Raw genomic sequence first — 11587 nt, 5'->3', positions numbered from 1 at the left:
CAAGGATGACGTAGATAATATGGAGGACGACGAGGAGGACGAGGAGGATGACGAGGATGACAAGGAGAACGACATGGACGACGTGGAGGACAATGGATATGACGACAACGACAACGACGAGGACGAGGACCAGGAGGACCAGGAGGACCAGGAGGACCAGGAGGACAAGGAAGGGGAGGAGGAGGTGGAGGGGGACGATGGGGACGATGCGGATGACAGGGATGATGAGGAGGACGAGGACGAGGATGAGGATGACGTGGAGGAAGACGTGGAGGACGACGAGGATCATGACGAAGATGACATGGAGGACGAAGAGGACAACGTGGACGAAATGGAGGATGAAGGGCATGACAAGGACAAGGACGAGGATGAGGACAAGAACGAGGACGATGAGGATGATGAGGACGACAAGGACGACGACGAGGACGAAGACGAGGATGACGAAGACGATGAAGATGACAAGGACAACGAAGATGACAAGGACAACTTGGAGGACAACGGGGACGATGATGATGATGAGGGCGAAAAGGACGACGAGGACGACCAGGACGACCAGGAGGGGGAGGATGGGGAGGTAGAGGAGGAGGATGAGGAGGAGGAGGAGATGGGGGACGACAGGGACGAAAAGGACAATGGGGACAACGGGGACGACAGGGACCACGAGGACGACGGTGAGGACGACCGGGACGAGGATGACGAGGACAACAAGGACGACGAGGACCATGATGACCAGAACGACCAGGACGGGGAGGAGAGGGAGGTGGAGGAGGAGAAGGAGGAGGACAAGGAGGAAGAGATGGGGGACGACGGGGAGGACACGGACGATGGGAACAACTGGGACAACAGGGACCACGAGGACGTTGAGGACGACGAGGACGACGTGGAGGACGATAGGGAGGACGACGTGGAGGATGACAAGGACGATGTGGACAACATGGAGGACAATGGGGACAACGAGGACAAGGACGAGGACGAGGATGAGGTCAAGGACAAGGACCAGGACCAGGACCAGGATCAGGACCAGGACCAGGACCAGGAGGACCAGAAGGACCAGGAGGAGAAGAACAAGGATAAGGATGAGGACGACAAGGACGACGAGGACGACGTGGAGGACAACGGGGACGACGAGGACGACTGGGAACACGGGGATGACGGGGACCACGATGACCAGGACCAGGAGGACCAGGATGACCAGGTGGAGAAGGAGGAAGAGAAGGAGGAGGAGGAGGAGGAGGAGGAGGAGGAGGGGGGGAGGAGGAGGAGGGGGATGTCGGGGACGACGGGGAGGATCAGGAGGAAGAGGAGGATGACGAGAACGATGACGAGGACGACGAGGATGACGAGGACCTGGATGACGACAAGGATGACATGGACGACGTGGAGGATGACAGAGACGACGTGGACAACCAGGACCAGGACCAGGTGGACCAGGAGGACCAGGAGGAGGAGGACGATGACGAGGACGAGAACGACAAGGACGACAAGGACGATGAGGATGACGTGGAGGACGATGGGGACGACGGGGACGATGAGGACAATGGGGATGATGGGGACCACAATGACCAGGACCAGGAGGACCAGGGTGACCAGGCGGAGGAGGAGGAGGAGGAGGAGGGGGATGTTGGGGATGACGGGGATGACGAGGAGGACAAGGAGAATGACGAGGATGATGATGAGGACGATGAGGTTGACCAGGACCTGGAATATGACAAGGATGACATGGACGACGTGGAGAACGACGAGGGGGATGAGGACGAGGAGGATGACGAGGACGACAAGGAGAACGACATGGACGACGTGGAGGACAATGGGTACGACAACGACAACGACAAAGACGACGAGGATGACCAGGACCAGGACCAGGTGGACCAGGACCAGGTGGACCAGGAGGACCAGGAGGAGAAGGAAGAGGTGGAGGGGGACTACGAGGACGACAGGGACGAGGACGAGGATGACGAGGATGATGAGGACAATGACAAGGAGGACGACGAGGACGATGGCGAGGACAACGTGGATGATGACAAAGATGACGTGGACAACATGGAGGATGACGAGGAGGACGAGGACGACGAGGATGAAGAGGACGACAAGGAGAACGACATGGACAACGTGGAGGACAATGGATATGACGACAACGACAACGACGAGGATGAGGACCAGGAGGACCAGGAGGACTAGGAGGGGGAGGAGGGGGTGGAGGGGGACAACGGGGACGATGTGGATGACGGGGATGACGAGGAGGATGAGGACGAGGATGACATGGAGGACGACGAGGGCAACGTGGACGACATGGAGGATGAAGGGCATGACGAGGACAAGAACAAGGACAAGGACAAGGACAAGGACAAGGACGACGAGGACGACGAAGACGACGAAGATGACAAGGACAAGGAAGATGATGGGGATGACTTGGAGGATTACGGGGATGATGATGACGATGAGGACGACAAGAACGACGAGGACGACCAGGACGACCAGGAGGGGGAGGATGGGGAGGTGGAGGAGAAGGAGGAGGAGGAGGAGGAGGAGATGGGGGACGACGGGGACGACAAGGACAATGGGGACAACAGGGACGACGGGGACCACGAGGACGACGAAGAGGACAGGGACGAGGACGACAAAGACGATGAGGACCAAGACGACCAGAACGACCAGGAGGGGGAGGAGGGGGAGGTGGAGGCGGGGGAGGAGGAGATGGGGGACGACGGGGACGACACGGACGATGGGGACAACTGGGACGACGGGGACCACAAGGATGATGAGGATGACGATGAGGACGACGTGGAGGACGATGGGGACAATGACATGGAGGACGACAATGACGATGTGGACAACATGGAGGATGATGTGGACGACGACGACAAGGACAAGGATGAGGACGAGGTCGAGGACCAGGACCAGGACCAGGACCAGGAGGACCAGAAGGACCAGGAGGAGGAGGCTGAGGACGAGGACAAGTACGACGAGGACGACGAGGACGACGAGGACAACGTGGAGGACAACGGGGACGATGAGGACGACTGGGAACACGGGGATGATGGGGACCACGATGACCAGGACCAGGAGGACCAGGATGACCAGGTGGAGGAGGAGGAGGATGAAGGGGGAGGAGGAGGATGAGGGGGAGGAGGAGGAGGAGGGGGATGTCGGGGACGATGGGGAGGACCAGGAGGAGGAGGAAGATGACGAGAACGATGACGAGGACGACGATGATGACGAGGACCTGGATGACGACAAGGATGACATGGACGACGTGAAGGAAGACAGAGACGACGTGGACAACCAGGACCAGGACCAGGTGGACCAGGAGGACCAGGAGGACCAGGAGGAGGAGGACGATGACGAGGACGAGGATGACGAGGACGACGAGGATGACAAGGAGGACGAGGACGATGAGGACGACGTGGAGGACGATGGGGACGACGAGGACGATGAGGACGACGTGGAGGACGATGGGGACCACAATGACCAGGACCAGGAGGACCAGGATGACCAGGCGGAGGAGAAGGAGGAGAAGAAGGAGGAGGAGGAGGAGGAAAAGGGGGAAGAGGAGGAGGGGGATGATGGGGATGACGGGGATGATGAGGAGGACAAGGAGGATGGCGACAACGATGACGAAGGCGACGAGGATGACGAGGACCTGGAATATGACAAGGATGACATGGACGACATGGAGGACGACGAGGGGGACGAGGACGACGAGGATGACGAGGACGACAAGGAGAACGACATGGATGACATGGAGGACAATGGGTACGACAACGACGACGACAAAGACGACGAGGACCAGGACCAGAAGGACCAGGAGGACCAGGAAGGGGAGGAGGAGGTGGAGGGGGACAACGGGGACGATGCGGATGACAGGGATGACGAGGAGGACGAGGACGAGGACGAGGATGACATGGAGGACGACGTGGAGGACGAGGAGGATGACGACGAAGATGACGTGGAGGACGACGAAGACAACGTGGACGACATGGAGGATGAAGGGCACGACAAGGACAAGGACAAGGACGAGGACAAGGACGATGAGGACGACGAAGACAACGAAGATGATGAGCACAACGAAGATGACGGGGATGACTTGGAGGATTACGGGGATGATGATGACAACGAGGACGACAAGAACGACCAGGACGACCAGGAGGGGGAGGATGAGGAGGTGGAGGAGGAGGAGGAGGAGAAGGAGGAAGAGATGGGGGACGACAAGGATGACAAGGACAATGGGGACAACAGGGACGATGGGGACCATGAGGACGACGACGAGGACGACAGGGATGAGGACGAAGAGGACAACAAGGACGACGAGGACCAGGATGACCAGAACGACCAGGAGGGGGAGGAGGGGGAGGGGGAGGAGGAGGAGGAGGAGGACGAGGAGGAGGAGATGGGGGACGACGGAGACGACACGGACAATGGGGACAACTGGAACGACAGGGACCACAAGGACAATGCGGACGACAATGAGGACGACGTGGATGACGATGGGGAGGATTACATGGAGGACGACAAGGACAATGTGGACAACATGGAGGATGATGGGGATGACGACAACAAGGACGAGGACGAGGTCAAGGACGAGGATGAGGTCGAAGACCAGGACCAGGACCAGGACTAGGACCAGGACCAGGAGGACCAGAAGGACGAGGAGGAGGAGGACGAGGATGACAAGGACAACGAGGACAACGTGGAGGACAATGGGTACAACGAGGACAACTGGGAACACGGGGATGACGGGGACCACGATGACCAGGACCAGGAGGACCAGGATGACCAGGCGGAGGAGGAGGAGGAGGAGGATGAAGGGGGAGGAGGAGGATGAGGGGGAGGAGGAGGAGGAGGAGGAGGGGGATGTCGGGGACGACGGGGAGGACCAGGAGGACGAGGAGGATGATGAGGACGATGATGAGGACGACGAGGATGACGAGGACCTGGATGACGACAAGGATGACGTGGACGACGTGGAGGAAAACAGAGAAGACGTGGACGACCAGAACCAGGACCAGGTGGACCAAGAGGACCAGGAGGAGGAGGACGATGACGAGGACGAGGACGACGAGGACGACAAGGATGATGAGGACAACGACGAGGGGGACAACGACGACGAGGATGAGGATGACGTGGAGGATGACAAGGACGATGTGGGCAACATGGAGGACAAAGGCGGCGACAAGGACAAGGAAGAAGATGAGGACGGGCACGAGTACGACGAGGACGATGAGGATGAATTGGAGGACGACGGGGACGACGAGGACAATGAGGACAACGGGGACGATGGGGACCACATAGACCAGGACCAGGAGGACCAGGATGACCAGGCGGAGGAGGAGGAGGAGGAGAACGAGGAGGAGGAGGAGGAGGAGCAGGAGGAGGAGGGAGAGGAAGAGGAGGATGAGGATGTTGGGGATAACGGGGATGACGAGGAGGACAAGGGGGATGATGAGGACGATGACGAGGATGACGAGGATGGCGAGGACCTGGAATATGACAAGGATGTCATGGACAACGTGGAGGACGACGAGGGGGACGAGGACGACGAGGATGACGAGGATGACAAGGAGAACGACATGGACGACGTGGAGGACAATGGGTACGACAACGACAACGACAAAGACGATGAGGACCAGGACCAGAAGGACCAGGAGGACCAGGAAGGGGAGGAGGAGCTGGAGGGGGACAACAGGGACGATATGGATGATGGGGATGACGAGGAGGATGAGGACGAGGATGAGGATGACGTGGAGGACGTCGTGGAGGACGATGAGGATGACGACGAGGATGACGTGGAAGATGACGAGGACAACATGGACGACATGGAGGATGAAGGGCACGACGAGGATAAGGACGAGGATGAGAACAAGGACGAGGACGATGAGGATAACGAAGACGACGAAGATGATGAGGACAACGAAGACGACGGGGACGACTTGGAGGATTACTGGGATAATGATGACGACGAGGATGACAAGAACGACGAGGATGACCAGGACGACCAGGACGACCAGGAGGGGGAGGATGGGGAGGTGGAGGAGGAGGATGAGGAGGAGGAGGAGATAGGGGACGATGGGGACGACAAGGACAATGGGGACAACAGGGGCGACGGGGACCATGAGGACGACGACGTGGACAACAAGGACGAGGACGACGAGGACGACAAGGACGACGAGGACCAAGACGACCAGAACGACCAGGAGGGGGAGGAGGAGGAGGTGGAGGAGGAGGAGGAGGAGGAGGAGGAGATGGGGGACGACGGCGACGACACAGACGATGGGGACAACTGGGACGACGGGGACCACGAGACGATGAGGATGACGACAAGGACGACGTGGAGGACGATGGGGAGGACGACGGGGAGGACGAGGGGGAGGACGAGGGGGAGGATGAAGACAACGACGAGGATGACGTATATGACCAGGACGATAACGAGGAAGACAAGGAGGATGACGAGGATGAGGTTGACGAGGACGGCGAGGACAAGGAGGATGACTAGGACGACGAGGACAACTAGGACGATATGGAGGACGATGTGGAGGAAAACAAGGACAACGTGGAGGGCGACAAGGACGACGGGGACGACGAGGACGTTGAAGACGACGAGGACCAGGAGGACTAGGATGACCAGGAGGTGGAGGAGGTGAAGGTGGAGGTGGAGGAGGAGGAGGAGGAAGTGGAGGATTGGGACGACGAGGACAACCGGGACGACGGAGCAACATTGATGATTGGGACGACGAGAACAACGATGAGGACGATGATGATGGTGATGACGAGGATGAGGACGATGAGGATGAGGACGATGACGAGGATGACCAGGACCACCAGGACCAGGACGAGGAGGACCAGTTAAGGAGGAGGAGGAAGAGGATGAGGTGGACGACGATGACGATGGGGACGATGAGGACGACGATGAGGACAACGAAGATGATGAGGACGATGAGGACGATGAGGACGATTGGGACAACAGGGAGGATAGGGACGACGGGGACTACAACAAGGACAATGAGGACGACGAGGACGAGGACCAGGAGGACCAGGAGGACCAGGAGGACCAGGAGGACCAGGAGGAGGAGGAGGAGGAGGAGGAGGTGGAGGGGGACGACAAGGATGACGGGGAGGACGAGGACGACGGGGACGACGAGAATGACGTGGAGAACGACGAGGACAATGACGAGGATGACGAGCATGACGAGGATGATGAGGAGGATGACTACAAGGATGAGGAGGATGACGAGGACGACAAGGAGAACGACATGGACAACATGGAAGACGATGTATACGACGAAGATGAGGAGAAAGACATGGGTACGACGAGGACGACGAAAAAGACGACGAGGACCAGGACCAGGAGGACCAGGAGGACCAGAAGGGGGAGGAGGAGGTGGAGGGAGACGACAGGGAAAATGCGGATGATGGGGATGACAAGGAGGATGACGTGGAGGACGACGAGGACAACGTAGACGACATGGAGGACGATGGGCACGACGAGGACAGGGATGACAACGAGGACAAGGAATGGGAGTACCAGGACGACGAGGACGACCAGGACAACCAGGAGGGGGAGGAGGGGGAGGTGGAGGAGGAGGCGGAGGAGGATGAGGAGGAGGAGGAGATGGGGGATGACGGGGAACGACACGGACGATGGGGACAATGAGGATGACGAGGACCACGAGAACAACGAGGACGATGACGAGGACGACGGGGATGATGATGGCGAGGATGACAAGGATGACGAGGACCAGGACGACCAGAACGACTAGGAGGGGGAGGTGGAGGAGGAGGCAGAGGAGGATGAGGAGGAGGAGGAGATGGGGGACGACGGGGACGACGGGGACCACGAGGACAATAAGGACAACGACGAGGACGACGTGGAGGATGATGGGGAGGACGACAGGGAGGACGATGGGGAGGAAGAGGACGATGACGAGGATGATGTGGATGACCAGGATGATGATGAGGATGACGAGGAGGATGGCGACGAGGACGATGAGAAGGACAATGACAAGGAAAACGAGGAGAATGACGAGGATGAGGTTGACGAGGACGGCGAGGACAAGAGCGATGACAAGGACGACGAGGACAACGAGGATGATGTGGAGGACGATGTGGAGGACAACAAGGACAACGTGGAGGACGACGAGGACGACGAGGATGACGAGGACAATGATGAGGACGACGGGGAGAACGGGGACGACGGGGATGACAACAAGGACTACGAGGACGACGATGAGGACGACGAGGACCAGGACCAAGAGGACCAGGAGGACCAGGAGGAGGAGGAGGAAGAGGAGGTGGAGGGGGACGACGAGGACGACGGCGAGGACAAGGACAATGGGGACGACGAGGATGATGTGGAGAATGATGAGGACAATGACGAGGATGACGAGCATGACGAGGATGACGAGGATGATGAGGAGGACGACTATGAGGAGGATGATGACGAGGACAACGTGGAGGACAACATGGACGACGACGGGGACGATGATGAGACAACGAGGATGAGGAGGATGACGAGGACGACAAGGAGAATGACATGTACAACACGGAAGACGGTGGATACGACGAAGACGAGGAGAAAGACATGGATGACGTGGGAAAAGATGGGTACGACGTGGACGATGAAAAAGATGACGAGGACCAGGACCAGGAGGACCAGGAGGAGGTGGAGGGGGACGACGGGGACAATGCGAATGATGGGGATGACGAGGAGGACGAGGACGAGGACAAGGAGGAGGATGACGTGGAGGATGATGTGGAGGATGACGTGGAGGACGACGACGACAACGTGGACGACATGGAGGATGACAGGAACAATGAGGACAGGGACAATGACAAGGACAAGGACGAGGACGACGTGGAGGATGATGGGGAGAACGACAGGGAGGACGATGGTGAGGAAGAGGATGACGACAAGGGTGACGTGGATGACCAGGACGATGACGAGGATGACGAGGAGGATGACGATGACGACGACAAGGACAACGAGAAGGACAATGACGAGGATGATGAAGAGAATGACAAGGATGAGGTTGACAAGGACGGCGAGGACAAGGAGGATGATGTGGAAGACGATGTGGAGGACAACAAGGACAACGTGGAGGACGATGAGGATGATGGGGACGACCAGGACGACGAAGACGACGAGGACCAGGAGGACCAGGATGACCAGGATGGGGAGGAGGTGAAGGTGGAGGAGTAGGAGGAGGAGGAGGAGGAAGTGGAGGATGGGGACGACGAGGACGACTGGGACGATGGAGACGGCAGGGATGACTGGGACGACGACGAGGACGACGATGACGGTGACGACGAGGATGAGGACGAAGGATGAGGACGACGACAAGGATGACCAGGAGGACCAGGACCAGGAACAGGAGGACTAGCAGGAGGAGGAGGAGGAGGAGGCGGAGGAAGAGGAAGATGAGCAGGAGCAGAAGGAGGAGGAGGAAGATGAGCAGGAGCAGGAGGAGGAGGAGGAGATGGACGGGGACGACGATGACGACGGGGATGAAGAGGACGATGACGAGGATGAGGAGGATGATGAAGACGTCGAGGGTGACGTGGACAACGACGAGGACGACGGGGATGACGGGGACGACGACAAGGACGACAAGGACGACGATGAGGACGACGACGACCAGGACCAGGAGGACCAAGAGGAGGAGGACGAGGAAGAGAAGGGGGATGACGAGGACGATGGGGATGATGAGGATGACATGGAGAACGACGAGGACAATTACCAGGATGACAAGCATGACGAGGACGATGAGGAGGACAATGAGGAGGATGATGACGAGAATGAGGACGACATGGAGGACGACATGGCGGATGATGGGGACGACGAGGACGAGGACGAGGACAAGGACGAGATGGATGACGAGGACGACAAGGAGAATGACATGGACAACGTGGAGGGCGATGGATACGATGACGACAAGGAGAACAACATGGATGACGTGGAGGACGACGAGTATGACAACGACCAAGATGACGAGGACCAGGACCAGGAGGACCAGGAAGGGGAGGAGGAGGTGGAGGGGGATGACGGGGTCGATGCGGATGACGGGGATGACGAGGACGAGGACGAGGACGAGGATGAGGATGATGTGGAGGACGACGTGGAGAACGACGAGGACAACGTGGACAACATGGAGGACAATGGGCCCGACGAGGACAAGGACGAGGATGACGAGGACGACAAGGACGACGAGGATGACGAAGACAACAAGGACAATGAGGACCAGGACGACGAGGATGACCAGGACGACCAGGAGGGGGAGGAGGAGGAGGTGGAGGAGTAGACGGAGGAGGATGAGGAGGAAGAGGAGATGAGGGATGACGGGGACGACAGGGATGATGAGGACGATGACGAGGACGACGTGGAGGATGATGGGGAGGACGACGGGGAGGACGACAGGGAGGACGATGGGGAGGATGAGGACGATGACAAGGATGACCGAGATGACCAGGACAATGATGAGGACGATGACGAGGACGACGAGGAGGACGACGAGGACGACGAGGAGCACGATGACGAGGACGACGAAGAGGATGACAAGGATGAGGTTTACAAGGACAGCAAGGACAAGGAGGATGACAAGGACGATGAGGATAACGAGGATGATGTGGAGGAAAACAAGGACAACGTGGAGAACAACGAGGACGACGGGGATGATGAGGACGACCAAGACGACAAGGACCAGGAGGACCAGGACGACCAGGAGGGAGAGGAGGTGAAGGTGGAGGAGGAGGAGGAGGAGGAGGAGGAAGTGGAGCATGGGGACGACGAGGACGACTGGGACGATGGAGACGGCAGGGACGATTGGGACGACGACGAGGATGACGATGACGACGAGGATGAGGACGATGAGGATGAGGATGACGACAATGGTGACCAGGAGGACCAGGACCAGGAACAGGAACACCAGTAGGAGGAGGAGGCAGAGGAGGAGGAGGAGGAGCAGGAGGAGGAGGAGGTGGACGGGGACGATGATGATGACGGGGACGACGGGGATGATGGGGACGACGACAAGGACGATGACAAGGATGACGAGGACGACGATGGGGACGATGAGGACGAGGACAAGGACAAGGACAAGGACATGGACAAGGACAAGGACAAAGACGAGGACAAGGACGAGGACAAGGACGAGGACAAGGACGAGGTGGATGACGGGGACGACAAGGAGAACGACATGGATGATGTGGAGGACGATGGGTATGACGACAACGACGACGACGACGACCAGGACCAGGAGGACCAGGAAGGGGAGGAGGAGGTGGAGGGGGATGACGGGGACGATGCGGATGACGGGCACGACGAGGACAAGGACGAGGACCAGGACAAAGACGAGGATGACGAGGATGACGAGGACGACGAGGACGACGAGGACTACAAGACGACGAGGACCAGGACGACGAGGATGACCAGGACGACCAGGAGGGGGAGGAGGGGGAGGTGGAGGAGGACGCCGAAGAGGATGAGGAGGAAGAGTAGATGGGGGACGACAGGGATGACAGGGACAATGGGGACAATGGGGATGACAGGAACCACGAGGACGATGAGGACGATGATGAGGACGACGTGGAGGACGAT

General features: G+C 58.7%; 1 protein-coding gene across 1 annotated transcript; it reads right to left on the bottom strand.

The window, feature by feature from the left end:
* Positions 1–285: 285 nt before the first annotated feature.
* On the bottom strand, positions 286–9709 carry LOC134548547 (uncharacterized protein DDB_G0271670-like). The gene is given in 10 exon segments (XM_063393451.1): positions 286–478; positions 3110–3223; positions 3338–3640; positions 3872–3967; positions 4821–4931; positions 5343–5477; positions 6302–6486; positions 7631–7985; positions 9197–9319; positions 9435–9709. Coding segments are annotated over 10 exon segments (1890 nt in total).
* Between the last annotated feature and the right edge of the window lie 1878 nt (positions 9710–11587).

Source organism: Prinia subflava, chromosome 3 (genome assembly GCF_021018805.1).
Source record: "Prinia subflava isolate CZ2003 ecotype Zambia chromosome 3, Cam_Psub_1.2, whole genome shotgun sequence".
NCBI classification, from domain to species: Eukaryota; Metazoa; Chordata; class Aves; order Passeriformes; family Cisticolidae; genus Prinia; species Prinia subflava.
The sequence above is the reverse complement of the archived record's forward strand: the minus strand, read 5'-3'. Positions and strand labels throughout refer to the sequence as shown.